Below are 16,592 nucleotides of genomic sequence, written 5' to 3'. Positions count from 1 at the left end.
GTTTTTTCTTCAGAGGACAGTCGTCCTTTGCATGAGAATAATCACAACAATTCATGCATTTAGCAATTTTTTTAACCGTGACCCCATCCCTGCACTTACGGCACTGGGCATAGGCGTAGCGAAAGGGGGCAGTTGCTCCCCTAAACTCAGCAACACAAAGACTTTCGATGAAATGGCGTTCGGTGAAAAAGCATTCGGCCAAATTTTACATACTAATTTTTTTTCGCCCCTCCCTAGCTCGAAACCTGGCTACGCCCTTCGCACTGGGTGAGGTTTTGGATTTCCTCCAGTCTTCCTGAAGGGTTCTCACTTCACTCGGACATGTAGCATAAGGCTAGCTTTTTCTAAGGCTTTAAGGTTGTTTAGCTCACTAGACTTGAAGTGAACTAAATAACAATCATTTCCCGTTGCTCAAATTTCCATTTTCATTATGATTACTAGGATTGGCTCAACTCCAAGTAATATTTTTCAATTCATCTTTCATCTGATTCAGGGATTCACCATTGGGCAGACCTTGCAAGACAACATTGAATAGACGTTCAGTTTTGGTGTCGTTAGTGAAAAATTGGTGTTGCTTCTCAGTAAGATGCTTGAAGAGACGTTTGAATCCGTCAAAGGTTTCAGTCAATACACGCCATTCACCTAGGCGGCCAATTTGATATGAAAACTTGAATTTAACGAAGTTCAAAAATTCCGTGTGAAGAGCATGGAAATCGGAAGTGGTTATCACAATACGAGGGACCTTCGCATAAATTTGGAAAAAGCTCATTTAAAGTGCATATTTTTAAATCTGGCTGAAAATCTGATGTACGTTATTATCGTGGAATAGCCATCAACTCTTGCGTTTCTTAACTTTTCGAACAAATTGTCAACGAAAAATTATTTCTCCAAGTCAATAATATAATTACTGACATGCACCACGGCTGCTTCAAGGGTCGTTCGACCTCGACACATTTACTTGAATTATAGACTATTCATTGAATGCAATGGATAATGGAAACCACGTAGAAGCCCTCAAGACAGACTTTAGCAATGTATTTAACCGCATTTAAAGAGTACCAATGCTACTCTTTAAATTGAAAAAAAAATTGGATTTGAGTCAGGACTTTTGAAATGGCTTGAATCATATTTAACTAACCGACAACAAATAATGAAATTCAACGGAAAGAAATCGAGCCTAATTCAAGTCACTTCAGGCGTCCCCAAAGGCTCTCATTTGGATCTTAATATCATTATTTCAACTCTACATCTCATCATGCACAGTGGGGTTTTCCCTAAATGCTTGCCATTCGACGTGAAGAATGAAGAAAATTCCTACATTTCGCATAAACATTAATCCATCAGTACTTTTCCATCTCAATCTCTAAATGCCATTCACTCAACGTCAATGTTAAGGACGATCGCCATAAAACCATCGCCACGCAACACCCAACCGCATAAATTGGGGAATCCCAAACTAACCAGATCACCACAGTTTAAGCACAATCATCAGCACCCGAACAGCGGTCCGACGCCTCGCCGTCTTCTCTCCACACATCAACACAAATGAACCGCCGCTCTATGGGCTTGTGTGTGCCGCCCAGCCGCTGTGCCTGGCAGTCCCGACTGCAGTAGAACAATTCGCCGGGCTGATCGCTGCTGGTATGACTAGTGTTAACACAATAGCCCCACACACAGGTAACCGAGCAAGCGAAAATGTAGTGCGAAAATTTATAAACCCTCGGTACCGCTCGATCGGTGATCTTATTACCCGCCGAGAGTTCACTCAGAACGGTTGCTGTTTCCGAAAGAAGTGGCGACGTTCATTTGATCCCAACAGTATTGTAGTAGGGTGATAGTTAAAATCGGAAGCCGGACGAACCATTAAATCAATTAATTTGGCGAATTGTTTGTTATAAGTTATCTCGTGAGGCTTGCAAAGAATGCCAAGGACTAGTCATAACTGAGTATTTTATTTTAAGTGATACAAAGATTGCGGTGGATAAAAGTAAAACGGGCAATGAAACGGACATGTGCAATTCGAAGCAATTTGTAGCCGATTGCAATCGACAGTGAAAAGCGACACGTGAAAGTATTCTACCCTGTGTGCCACGTGCCAGTTAGTGCAAGCCACCCGCCAATTTCCACGAGTGACTAGTGTAACGTGAATAGCACAATCAGTGATATTGTTTTGATTTACCCTGGACTGACAACAAGATCTATTGTTGATCTGATCCTACAAAGTTAATCATGGCGGGAGTTGTGAATCGATCATTTGTCGGCGATGACGGTCAGGTACCGGGCAAGACGACCACCAACGGTTCAGCGGGACCTCCTGCTGCAGCGGCGTCAGACACCACCGTGGACACTACCAGTACCGGTTCCGGTGAAAGGGAAAAATGGGACAACGGAGTGGAGTTCCTGCTGTCCTGCATTGCCATGTCGGTCGGTCTGGGCAACGTGTGGAAGTTCCCGTCGACGGCATTCCGCAACGGGGGTGGAGCTTTCGTCATTCCCTACATGATCGTGCTGCTGATCGTGGGAAGGCCGGTCTACTATCTGGAAATGGTGATGGGACAGTTCTCCAGCCGAGGCAGCGTCAAGGTGTACGATGTGTCGCCGGTTATGAGAGGTACGTCGGGGTAGTCATATTATCTACATTTGTCATCGGTCGAGGTGAAAGGGATAATGATGGGTTAATAGTTTTCGACGGCAGGTAGTCTGCCGCGAGTGATCGATGAAGTTGTGAGCAAAGAGACGTGTCTGCTTTAATTTGCTTCTACTTAAAGCTACCGATGACGGAGGTGTTAAAACAAACACAGAATGATTCGGTGAAAATGTGCTTGGGTAGTTTTATTTTTGTTTGCAAGGAGATAATTGGAATACAAATATTTTAAATTTAAATTAGCGCAGTCAGATTTACAAGCAAAGAGCTGTGTCACGTATAACAATAGCTGCTATATAATTGGTTTTAGTTGCATCGGTACATTTTTCAAGGGCACTCAATGATGTAGCTTTAGTAGTGAAAGTTTCCTGTATTTGTGTTTAAATAATAAGGTTTTGGAATGCGGAATTTTCCCAAATGATCAATATCAAGCTTATTTGTGACGATGTTGAAGCTGGTCCAGTGTAAGAATGCTTAAGTTGATCTTCGTACAAATTAAGTACAAAATCCAAACAATTGGATCAGTGTGTTTTGGGGTTTCTTATTTTAAGTGTCAATGTCTCGTTGGCTTCTGAATGCTCTGCAATTGATACAAAGCAGACAATGTTGTACAAGGAAAATGACACGAGCTATCGTATCAACTAAGAACAGTTTGATCAGCTGCGCTGAGCATGAAACGATGATGGATATAGGAATACCATTTATTTTGAATCATATTGCAAATAACAGACTTACTGAGGTATGTTTGAGTTTTATTGTGATGCCATTTTACAACCTCGTTTTTTTCTCGCTAATTTTTTTGCGATAATGTGTTGCTATGTCATTCATAAGAAACACCAGATAATATAAAACAGTTGGATGTCCTTTCAGTACTATTTTTACTCCAAACACAGTGTAACGTCATTGAATTAACATTGGCATACGGATGGGGCCTTCCTTAGATCAGCCGGTAAAAGTGCAGCTACAAAGCCAGACAGAGCTTGAGGTGGCTGGGTTTGTTTCCCGGTCCGGTCTAGGAACTTTTTGGGTTGGAAAATTTCCCTGGAGTATGATTCGACTTGCCACATAATTATTCTAATGCAGAAATGGTACTGGCATCGAAAGCTATCAATGAATAACTGTGGAAGTGCATCTTGAATACTAAGTTGAGAGCACGCAATAAGCTAAAATGTGATAAGCATTAAGCTTGGAATGCGAAGAATAAGATGAAGCGTAAAAGTTCCAGTTTTTGACCTAAACCCTAATTTGTTTTCCCCCCATTTTACTGCACATAGAAGAGAAGGTCAACTACTCCTTTTAAAGCTTAGACTTTTTACTAGAAAGTAGTGAAGGTTTGAGTAGCGCCAATTCATTTTGAATAGGGTCACGTTGATTGGTTGCGCGTTTTGCCAATTTGTACACACAAACGAGCCAAACTGCTAGTGTTTTAAATGTGGCTTGAAGAATTGAGTAGCAATTAGTCAAGTTTGGCTCGTTTGTGCTTAGCAAATGGAAAAACACGCAAACATTCAACACACTTAGAAAAAAATCATGTAAATTTAGGTGATCTGAGACTGACATATACGAGCGTCAATTTTGACACAAAATTGAGACATAACCAACGCAAAATGCAGCTCAATCAAACGTACTTTTGGTCGAGTAACGAATTTTTTAGTCTCGGATTCACATCACGGATTTTACATGACATGTTATTTTAAGTCCCATCCTTTCTACAACTTTACCCAATAAAGTATCCTTCTATCCCTTTAGGGGAAAAAAGATAGCTTTTCCATTTTTTTTTTCATAGTAGGCCATGATAAATTTTTTGAATTGCAGGATTGTGAGCGATGATCAATTCATCTCAAGACACTTTTTTGATTAAGTCAAAAGTTTAAAGTTTAAATTTTAATTCAATTCAATTCATTTAAGTTCGTGATTTTGTTACAAACACAAAATGTGTATGTGTTGTTGTCGTATGTTTTTGGCTTTAAATGTATGAACCAGTTAAGAGAGTACACGGTCAATCAGACTAACTCAATTTCAGCAATTGTGAATGTACTCAGAAGTGAGATTAATTTTCCTGGCTTTTTCAGGGGGAGCACACTCTTGATCCAGTTTGGGATACATTATTGACTGCTTTCGATAACGTAATTTCATTTGTATAGCCTGTTTAATCAGGGTTTGAACAATCGTCAAGTCGGACATAGCTTGTTATGATATAAGAGGTACGATAGCCTGAACAATGCGTAAAGAGCAAATCAAAACATTTAACGTCGCGTGAAAGTGGAACTTAATGAAGGCCTATGTGCTTTTTCATAGCTTTTAGTTTTCGGATTTGAAAGATCGTCGGTTGCAGTGGCTTACTTACTGAGCTTGAGCTTGATTGACCGCCCACGGTTGCTACTCTGTTATAGCCAGATTAGCTGTAATTACACAGAGAACTAATAGACGCTGTTTGGGACTAGCAATCATCCTCAATGTGTAAAAACTGGTGATCTTAAATTAGGCAATACCAGCGCCGGTCGCACCCGAACACAGGTCAAGAAAGGAATGGGAAGGATTGTGTTGACATGACACTCGCTTTGATGGAAGCCGAGAACACCTCTGAACTTACACGAGGAATCACTGGGATGTTGGATAAGAGGGTTGGGTTTGCAGCAGGGTTCGTTTTGGTAAACGATAAGCTGAATTGACGTCCTAACGATCATATAACGCGAAGGAGCTTGGGATTAAACCCACGGTTTTCTGCTCAGTAAGCAAAAACGTTTGCCACTAGGCAGACGAGCTCCTTTTTAATCATCGAGTTGCTGTTATTACCATGTAGTCATATTAACAAATAAAACGATTGACGAATCTTGAATGTGGCAGGGCCTGAGATTAGACTCATGATGTTCTGCTCAGTAAGCAAAAACGGTTGCTCTTAGGCCACCGAGCCCCTCATATCACATAATACCGTTGCTCAAATTTTTGTATCGATTCAAACCCGGAACCAACGACAACAACGAGTTTCGCAAAATACACGATACACAAGCGATTTTACCATAAATCTCTTTGATATGTAAGGACCTGGGACCGCATTTTTCTGCTCAGTAAGCAAGCCACTGTAACCGACGATCTTTCAAATCCGAAAACTAAAAACTACGAAAAAGTACTTAGGCCTTCATTAAGTTCCACTTTCACGCGACGTTCAATGACAGGGTCCTATCCAGGATTACATCTGAAAAATCCAAATCTGGCCAACGCCCACCCTAAACCGAAACCTGTTCTAATCCACCTGAAATGACTAACGAATGGAAGACTTTGACTACCCAGCCATGCAATAGTCTCATTCCGTGCCTTATGGCAACTTGATGATTCTATTGCGCTCATCTTTTGGCACCACCCAGGGGAGACTTGGTCCTGTACCCAATGCTTAACTTATCTCCATTCCACTCAGCTACTCGCAATTTCTTGTGATATAGTGGGCGGAATATTATTATATGAGACAATTCAATGCAGACGTCTTTCCAAATTTGGCAGATCGACAGGTAATCGGTGAGTTACCACGATAGTTGCTTATTCAACAACTCGACAACGTCCCATCGTCAACGCCTGCTATGAGAATTTCCCATTGCAGACGCCAACGAAATGACGTCATCGAGCTATCGATCAACTACCCTGGTTATCGCCTGGTACCTTATAGCACGATGCTAGGAGGCGAACCGGAAGAATCGATGAGCTACATCCCCCGGTTGCAGTGGCTTACTTACTGAACAGAAAAACGCAATCCCAGGTCCTTTCACATTAAATAAATGTATGATCAAAATAACTTGTTTATCGTGTATTTTGCGAAACTTGTCGTCGTTGGTGCCGGGTTTGAATGGTTACAACAACTCGAGTAACGGAATGATGTGATATGAGGGGCTCGGTGGCTTTAGAACGACCGTTTTTGCTTACTGAGTAGTCTAATGAGTCTAATATCAGGCCCATCCACATTCAAGATTCGTCGATCGCTTTACTTTTTAATATGACTACATAGCAATAACAACTCGATGATTAAAAAGGAGCTCGTTTGCCTAGTGGCAATTCTGCAAAAGGATTCCTATAGTTGTGTAAGGAGACTCCATACACAACTATTGGAACCTAAGGCTTCTAACATACCGCAACTATAGAAGCGTTTACCCTAGTTACGTCGCTGATGTCCTTTTTGAAGAAATCTACCCCATTGTCTCGATACAACTGTAGAACTTCTCCGCTGTAGTGGGAGCTTACCAAATAAGGCCAAAACTTTTCAGGTCCATTGTGAGCCTTAATGTACGGAAGAATACGTTTTTTTCATATGTAAATCCAATTAGTCAGCACCTTGTAGTCCCATAAAAATATTTAAGATATGAAGCGGTCTTCCATTTTTTTTTTCTAAATAAAAAAAGAGGGCTGAACAAGGGTCGAAGATGACTGTTATTGAATGCCTTAAAAAGCTTATAATTTATATAACTGTTAAGCTATTGGCTGAATAAAATCACCTGATTTAGATATTTAAAAGCTGCACAAAAGTTAACGTGGTCTATGTACAATAATTATTCAAACTAAGGTTGAATTAGAATCGATTACGATCGACCCGTAATTGATCTTCACGTACGTTTCGTCGTCCATGAGGATGCATCCTTTGTACTTTGTAAGAATCTCATTGTACAGTTTCTGGGCACGTCTTCTGGCCACGAGATTATGCTTCAGTGTCCTGTTTGGTTGCCTACTGGCTCGAAAAGATCGAAATCCTTCTCGCTGACGAATTCTTCTGACGGTGCTTTGCCTGGCATTGAATTTCTTGGTGATATCCTAATCCGACAGCCGTGGGTTTGCCCTAACCGTTCTCAACACCTTCAAATGCAGCTTCTAAACCTTAGTTCCACTACGGCGCTTGCTTTGATCCTGCCGATCGATAGTATGCCGCTCACGGAAACGTTTGGGAACACTGCACACGGTCGATTTAGCCCATTTCAACGGCTAGGCGATTTTTGAACCTGACCACGTCGGATTTTCCAAGTGGGTTTCCAAAATTAAGTTTCGGTTCGCGGCTTTTATCGAGTTAATGTTCTTTTCAACTTTATGAAACGTGACGAACTTTTCAGCACTGAAAAAGGAAACATTTCAAAACAAACTGCTGTCAAAACATTCCACATCCGACCGCTAGGAGCACTACACCTGGTTAAGGGAAACCTAGATTGCGCTTCACTTCTTCAAAATATAAGTTTTTACGAACCTTGTCGTCAGCTTCGTTAACGAGATATATTTTTAGTCAGACGTCATAGAGTTGCCTATCCTTTTGATTATTGTGTTAGGTCGTTTCATTATGTGAATGCTGTCTTTGATTTTAATTTTTTCAAGTTTCTGTTGAAAAGTAGAATTATGAACTAAGGTTAATAATCAGTCTGTGAAGTTTTTATAAATTCGGGACGAAGATTAAATCAATAAAACATTATTTTATAAATTCTTTAGAATTCTCCTTTAAACAGTCCAGGACATTCCACAATTCCACACGGCATTTTTTTTTGTAAATTTAACATTTTTGTGAACGTGTAAATTTGTGCGTTGATCAATTGAATTGCTGATCGTTAAGCGTGTAATTTTATAATTTAAATCTGCTTCAGTTTGTAGATGGAATTTAAAAAAGAAAAACAAAACAGTATTATCTGTATTATCCACCTTGAACTTTTCTATTTAATTAACAGTTTGAAACACAATGCATGTGAAATTCTTTTCAGAACAACCTTGCATTAATCCTTTAATCAGTTCTCTATCGGCGTTTATCCAACGCTTGCGACAAACGGAGAGGGTGCGGAAGACTTTGAGATTAGACTCAGTGAATGTCATTAGTTGTCTTGAAGACCTCGAAAACGGGTCTTCTTCTTGTAGGCTTTTTACGCTTCTGTAGCGAGTGTAGTGTTTTGCCGGTTATCAAACGTAGAGCTCTACAAGCGGGTTCCATAGCTATTAGTTTAGAGCTTTCTATGACAAATCCAGTTCATGGATTTATATATTGTGTGGAAAGCAAAATCCAGGGAAGTCGAGAACATTTCCAAAACGATAAATGGCAAACGATAACGGCTTGGTAATACCAACCGGTGGAAACTAACGATTTAAAATTGGCTCACTACTTGACTTCCCTATTGGTCCCAAGCAAATCGATTAACGTACCCCATTCCAGTTGAAATTCTAGTACTACACTATGTTTGTTTTTATTTGCTATGAAAGTTTGACAGATAAAATGAGGGGCTCGTGGATTTTCCTATGTTTCGAGGGGGGCATCGATTAGCTTGGGATCGAAGAGAGTAAGAGCTGAGCCACGTTTCTTCGAGACCTTCTTGTCTTAGAGTTACCTCTATGGTAATACAGTGTCTTAACTGACTAAGCTAGCTGATACACCATTTTTGATATATTAATTTGATGTCAAATAATGGGTATTTCGCTAGCAAGAAGGGTCAAATCTCACCTCAGGTTCACTTTTTATTTTGTGTATTGTGCTAACGAAAGAACTAAACCACACTCACAAGACGTGACGCGAGACAACACTTTTCGTTTTAACAACGTTAAAATAAATTAAAATTTACCTTACTTAAAATTTACCGCATCCGATTTCGATGGGATCTCATGCTGAAATGGCCCTTCGAAGTGTGTATGGGAATTATTATGGAAAAGTGAACTTTTTGTTCAAGACAATGAAATCGATTTACGAGATAGCTTCTTGTCAGTGCTCACGGGAAATTTTCTAAGCACCAACTTTTTTGAATACCACTGTTTGATTATTCGTTATTAATTGATTCCAAGCCGATATCTTTCTGATATGAGCAGTTCCAGGCAAAATAGCGTAAATGTTTTTCAAAATACAAAATGGCAGAATTTTAGCAAAAATGTGAATCATGGCCCATAAAAACAATTATGCAAAGTTTCATGTAAATCGGAAAAGATCAAGATTTTCCAATTCGTGATTTGGCGTGGGACTGCTCATATGATTGATCGACTGGTTTTAGGGCAATACTGTATCTTGCACAATGATGTATTTTTTGTCCTATTCTTCAAGCCAATGCAATGTTTCTTGCTAAGCTATTGAAATGGTTTTCCGCAAAGTTGTTACTTTGAAAATTTCCTATAAGTACAGATAGTAAGTTGTATCGATAAATCATTATAATGAAAGGCTAAGATGACGAGAACAATAAGTTACTTTTCCCCTAGTAATTCCCATATAAACTTCAATGGTGCAGTATGATATCGCAAACAATTGAGCTCAAATATTGGGATTATGATCAGGACCTCGTTATTTGAACCACCCTAATGAATACCCAATGTGAATGTTGTGGTTGCAGTGGAAAATGCCGGGTTTCTCTCTAAACGACTAAGTTTCAAGAAGGAATTCTTTCTTTACGGCATCAATAATCGTCAAATGCATTGTTCCTAGTCTAACCAAGTGTAAACTCTTTAAGCAGTAAAAACGCCGATGATCGTCCCTCAAAGGTGATTTTTCTCTAAAAATCACCGTTTGAAATTGACGGCCGCATTGAAACTAAATATTGCATGCACGTATGAGGGATTCCTCCTAATTTGCGTGTTGTTTGCGTGTTCCCACAAGCGAGCATTCACATCACGTGCATCTACATACGTGCTTCTACTTTGAATCGAAACCTGACAATTACACATTGGGAATCAAACGATTTGCCGAAAGTGTTAGTCACTAAAACTAATGACTCTTCCTTCTCTCCCTCCTCCGCAGGAATCGGCGTCGGCCAGATGATTGCCATGTCCATCGTGATCTCATACTACGCGGCCACCATCGCCGTGGCGATTCGCTACTTCGTGGCATCCTTTTCCGGTGATCTCCCGTGGGCTACCTGTGATCCCGCGTGGACCGACGTGAATTGTATCAATTCGAGTGATATTACGGCCAAATCCAGCATCATCAACTCGACGCTCCCGGTGAAGACATCGGCCGAGCTGTACTACACCCGTTCGGTGACGGGCGAGGACTATTTGGTGGGCGACGAAATTGGACTTCCGGAATGGAAGCTGGGCTTGTGCTTGCTGTTCATTTGGGTCTGTATGACGTTCATGCTGATCAAGGGAATCAAGGGATCCGGAAAGGTGTCCTACTTCCTGGCACTGTTCCCGTACAGTGTGATGCTGTTCTTCGCGATTTATGCCTTCACCTTGGACGGAGCAATGGACGGGCTGTTGTACTTCATCAAACCCGATTGGGAGCAGCTGTTGAATCCGACGGTGTGGAAGGAAGCCGTGTCGCAGTGCTTCTTTTCCCTGTCGATCTGTTTCGGAGGTGTGATCGCTTATTCCTCGTTCAACAACTTTTCCAACAACATCTATCGTGATGCGATGATCATCTCCTGGTTGGACACCTTCACGTCCCTTCTTTCCGGAGCGATCGTGTTCGCAATCATTGGCCATTTGGGATTCATCACCAACGAGACGGACTACACCAAGGTGGTATACCCGGGAAGTGGTCTGACATTCATCACCTATCCGGATGCGATCGCAAAGTTTGAACATGTGCCGAATCTGTTTGCGATGCTGTTCTTCTTTATGCTGTTTGTGCTGGGCATTGGAAGCAATACCGGAATCATCACCAGCGTGGTGACGGCCATCCGGGACGAGTTTCCGCAGCTGCAGAACTGGAAGGTGGTGCTGGCCATCAGTGTGCTCGGGTTTTCGACCGGGTTCCTGTTTATTACGCCGGTGAGTGATTTTGATGAACTATGTTGTAGGTGCTGGGAAATATTATCGCAGAGTTGCTTCCACTCACTCGTTATAAAAAAGTTTTTTATTATTATGAAATCATTCGATGGTATAATGATAGTTAGTTCCTGTAAGTTACAAGAAGTACTTGTAAGGTATGTGAACCTGTCGAAATTGCTTTCAGAACGTCACAATCAGCAATCTAATGATTTGTGGGTACTAACTTTGAGTGAACGCTTTAGGAATCATAAATTCGCAAATTGTGACACTCCGAAAGTGAAATTGACAAGCTTTATGAGTCAAACACATACTTTGCAACCTCTTCTTGTAACTTAAAAGTTTAACATAACATCTAATAATTTAATAGTTCTGAAAAAAAAAATGTATAGCAAATGAGTGGAAGCAACCCTGCTTGGGAGACGTTATTATAATTTATTGCCATCAAAGGGTCGAAGGGGATAATTTACAAGAGAACTCTTTAATCCTAAATACAACTATTGGTTAGCTTTCAGTATGAAATTTGAGTAATAAATTAGCAAAAGTAATTCATGGCTTGTCTAATAGAAACACAAACCTCCGTATGAAGATGATTACTTTGGCGCGCGGTAACCTAAATCAAAGCTAAATGAGAAAACTTGTTTTATCTCTCATACCCATGTACGTCGAAATCGATTAAGTAGTGACAGTTTAACAGCTGCACTGAAACATTGCTCATAAAAAATACTGTTGCACAATCCAATCCGGTCGCAAATATTCCCTCACAAATTTACTATAATTTACAATTCAATTCAAACCACATCAACCAATCACACTTCTCACACGGTTCCGTTTCGATCTAAATTCCCACAGGCCAGCTCCCGCTTGATTGACTACGTGGACTACTACGGAGTGACGTACGTCACGCTCACCCTGGCCGTTGCCGAGCTGTTCTGCTTCTGCTGGATGTACGGCGTCGATCGGATATGTCGGGACATTGAGTTCATGCTGTCGATCCGCACAAGCTTCCTGTGGCGCACCTGCTGGAAGTACATCACCCCCACGGTGATCCTATTGATCCTTATCGTCACCTTCATCAGCGGTGGCAAACCGAAAGGCTTCTCTGATGGCTATCACGGTTAGTTGCCCTCTTCAACCAGCATCAAAATCAAATCGTAAATACAACGCCCTTCTCTTCCAGTTCTAGGATGGTGCATCTACGCCTTGGCGGTGCTTCCCCTTCCGCTCTGGGGCATCTGGGTCGTTGCCCAGCAACCGAAGGGCAGCATATGGAAGAAGATCGTTTCCGCCAGTCAACCCATAGCCGAGTGGGGTCCGGAAAATCTCGCACTGAAAAAGAAATACGACGACTACATTGACGATATTCAGCATGCGGGATCGCGGAACGTCGTCCAGCGGTTTTTCACCGGACAGGAAAAAACCTACTCGGTGAACGTCTAGAGATCCCAAACTACCGTAATAACCAGTTAAATAGCAAAACCGTGTGCCGTTTATTTAAGGCAAGTGGAATGTCTGACGATTTCATTGTGCTTTATCATTGTATGAATGTGTAGGTATTTAATAGTCAAGAGACGGTGGATGAGTGCTCGTAGTAGTGCAGTAGCCGGCAAGCAGACGATCGTCATCGAGTCAGTATTAGTAGTTTTAATGATTGACCTGAGCTTTAACAAAAATGCTAATCGTTGGTTCGACGGCACATGCGGAAGGTTCATCGTCTACTGTGCGGTGAAGTCTTTCCGATCATTAGCGTGTAACATTCGTTAGGGTCATGCAAAGCGCGAATGACTAGTGTAATTCCACCCCCGCCGCGCGCAAGTGTGGCTATCACAGAGGCCACAGAACAGTGGCAGTCATGATCATAATCATCATCATCATCATTATCATCGGCGCAGTAATACATTTTCACAGCTAGCGTTAAGATTGTTGCAATAGTCATCGCCATCGAATTCGATCATCATGGGCTTCTGACACGAGGCTTGTGTAGAACAGCGTCTATAACTGATACGGTTTAGTTACAGGAAGCAATATTGTAAGCACAAATTAGAATGCAAGCTAGACTATTTTCCTCGACAGCGTGCTAGGTATTTTAGATTGATGTAAGTGTTTTTGATAAGAATCAGTGAGGTAGGATTATTTTAATTTTTTTATTTAATAAACATGACGTAAAATTGAAAGCGATTGTTTCAATGCGTGAGAAAGTGATTCTTTGTTTCAGGGTTGACGTCAGATAATTTTCCATTCGTTGGGACTACTGGGTGTAGGAAAGTTGTTAATGCTGCAATGATGGACTCAGACTCAGAATCAGATATGGATTAGAGTTTATCAATCCAGAAACGTAGTGAGTGGGTGATGAAACGGGACCCGCCAAGGTCTGGTAACTTGTTAAAGATATTAAATTTATTGGATTCAATGGGAATTCTGGAAAGTATTTGGCCATGGAGAATTCCAAGGTAATTCTGGAAAGAATTCATCGGGCTTTATGATGAGAGCTTCAGGTGTATGCTTTGGAGCATTTAAAGCGTACTTTTATTAAAAGTGCATGGTAATTGTGAAGAGTATTCCGAAGGAATTTCTGAACCAATTTTCAAAAAAACTGTGAAAGCAATTCAAATCAATGAAAATTCAGTAGGATTTTCGATCACAATTGATTGTGATTGTGATTGTGTAGTATAGAAGAAGGTCAAGGGCCAGGTCTCCCGATACTCTTATGCACCGAACATGCTATACCAGTAGACAGGGGATGGTATCACAGCATCTTTACCAGCAGGTTAAATAAGTTCTGTGTAATCCACGAATGTGAAACAGGGCGAGTCATAGTGACATCACCGATAGGGTAACGTATCGGCAAGACCCCATCTCAATATTAATGAATTAGCTGCCATAAGGAAAGAAACAAGGGAGGAGGGGGGGGGGGTTTGTGTCAATTCATAGATAGCTGTAACTTATAGTGGTTAGTTCGAGTATAAGTAAAGTATACCGTATGCGTAATAATGTTTGCACCACTGAGCAATGTCAAAATTAAAAAAAATCTCAAAAATTTCGTTTTCGAGTTTTTTTTTTATTTATTTAAAGGGCGGATGTTTTTCAGAGTCTTAAACTATGTTAATCATCGATCGAGTTCCACTTGCTGCAATTACAGCCACCACACGCTTCCGGAATACACGGCAGGTTCTAATAATGTAGTCTGGATCCGTTTCTCTCCAGGTACAGGTCAATGTTTGTCTGAGGATTGCTGTACTCGGGTGGCGTTAAGAACAGGCCTTGGCCTTCATGACGCGCCATATTGAGTAATTCAGCGGATTAAGATCGGGGCTGGGTGGTGGCCACATATCCTTCGCTCAGAACGGAAGATGTTCCTGCAACCACTTCTAAGTGCGGTTCGAGGTGTGGCACGGAGCCCCATCTTGTTAAAATACAACATTTGGCTTTGGACCGTACTGTTCTTTGATCCACGGAAGAACATACTTACTTAAAATCCCGATGTAGACCTCCGTGTTGACCTTGTCGCCTTCTGAAATGAACACCGCACAGCAAAAAAATAATTTTGATATCACGTCAAAGTGGATGCACTACAATCATGTCGAAAATATGGTGTAATATTACTTGCTAAAAAGGACAAAATTATCATTAATACAATGCATGAACTGACATTACGCTGCTTTTACTGCATTTGTTTATTTATGTGGTCATAAAAATTACATGAAATTTTCGACATGATTGTAGTGCATCCACTTTGATGTGATATCAAAATTATTTTTTTGCTGTGCGGGTCCATTTTTTGCCATCGGAAGCCACCAATCCAAACACCATAACGCTAGCAGGATGCTTGGTCAGATACACGTTCTTGTGCTCGTCGGCCACGTCTTTTACCGGAAGAGAACTAATGTAGCGGTCGGTTCTGTAATTTTATACAGGATTACCGGATTTTTTCGCTTAAGGAAGTTCAAGATTTTCTTGCATCGTTCGACTCGTAGCTTCCGGATGCGGTTAGTAATCATGTGAGTTTTTTTTTTCGTGTCCTCGACTTCACCCCGCAATCTTCCTCTACGATCTTCCGTGCCATAAAGTCACTGATCCCGTGTTCCTTTGCCATTTTTCTTATTGAACGCACTGGATTCACCCGAATCTTCCTTTTGATAGCAGCGATAACTCTCGAAACCCGAGCTGACCTCGGACGACCTGTGGCCACCCTCGCGGATAGTTGTCCTTTCTTTTCTCGGTCTAAAACCCTTTTGACGGTCAACCGGGACACCCCCACGGGCATTGAAATGTCTTTTTGCGACATTTGCGCGTGGGACAAACCACGAATACGCTGCCACTTCGTCATGGTGCAACTGCCAAACTAAGTAAATCATTTTCTTTTATACACAGTCTACTACACTGAAACAAATCGACATGTACGGTTTATTGGATCCATCTTATAAGATAACAATGCCATAAGATTTATTCATTCTATGTGATGATTAATAGAATCCATTGGATTATCAGTTGAAAACTATGACTGTCATATGGAATGATTTCTATCGTAATTTCACATACTTAGTACATGATATTCCTTTGCTTCTAACGTGGTTAGCGATGGGTTAGATTTTTATTAATATTGTCTGCTATATGTTATGGATAAAAACTGTTGATACGTCAAGGGTGGGAACAGACATCTAGAAACTAATGGAAATTCATATAAGTTTGTACTATATGGAAAACTGGTAAAACATATCTGTTTTCTTGATGTATATTGCTAACTAAAAGATATATCTTAAATACAATCATGTATATTTGATTGCAGTTGCTTTCAACGATGTTTGACGTTTGTTGATATGTCGCGTGTAAACAGACATGTAGAAACTATTCGACTGTCATTTAAGTTTGCACTATAAGACAAAAATTATATCTCATTGGAATAACTTCCGATTATTTTTGACGCTTGTAGATTGTAAGTAGATCGATCCCAATCATTTGATAGTCATATAGATTTGCCTTTTAAGAAAACCAACAGCAAACGACAGACAAACAGATATAACACTTGCAAGTTGTTCATCAAACAAGCATTGAACGGTCAATTTAAAAGTATCGTAGTTGGTAGTATCATAGAGGTAACTCTAAGACCACTGGGTCCCGAAGAAAATCATTATTATTTTTGGCTCACTCAGTACCAGAACAATGGTCCCAAGCAGTCCCAAGCTATTTCACTCACCCCTGCATGTTCTGCATGAATCCACACACCCCTGATGTTATCTGTCAAACTTTCATAGTG

The 16,592-nt window shown here is 40.9% G+C and overlaps 1 protein-coding gene across 1 annotated transcript; it reads left to right on the top strand.

Annotated features, from left to right (window-relative positions):
• Window positions 1–1,740: 1,740 nt before the first annotated feature.
• LOC135697706 (sodium-dependent nutrient amino acid transporter 1-like) lies at window positions 1,741–13,506 on the top strand. Its single transcript, XM_065217489.1, has 4 exons — window positions 1,741–2,611; window positions 10,368–11,341; window positions 12,191–12,455; window positions 12,519–13,506. The coding sequence occupies exons 1-4, from the start codon at window positions 2,230–2,232 to the stop codon at window positions 12,776–12,778; spliced, it is 1,881 nt and encodes a 626-aa protein (XP_065073561.1). The 5' UTR covers window positions 1,741–2,229; the 3' UTR covers window positions 12,779–13,506.
• Window positions 13,507–16,592: the final 3,086 nt, after the last annotated feature.

Source organism: Ochlerotatus camptorhynchus, unplaced genomic scaffold, assembly GCF_037179485.1.
Source record: "Ochlerotatus camptorhynchus isolate MF236.1 unplaced genomic scaffold, CSIRO-AGI_Acam_v1.1 ptg000077l, whole genome shotgun sequence".
In the NCBI taxonomy this organism is placed as follows: domain Eukaryota; kingdom Metazoa; phylum Arthropoda; class Insecta; order Diptera; family Culicidae; genus Ochlerotatus; species Ochlerotatus camptorhynchus.
Note: the sequence above shows the minus strand (reverse complement) of the source record. Positions and strands in the feature narration are given on the sequence as shown.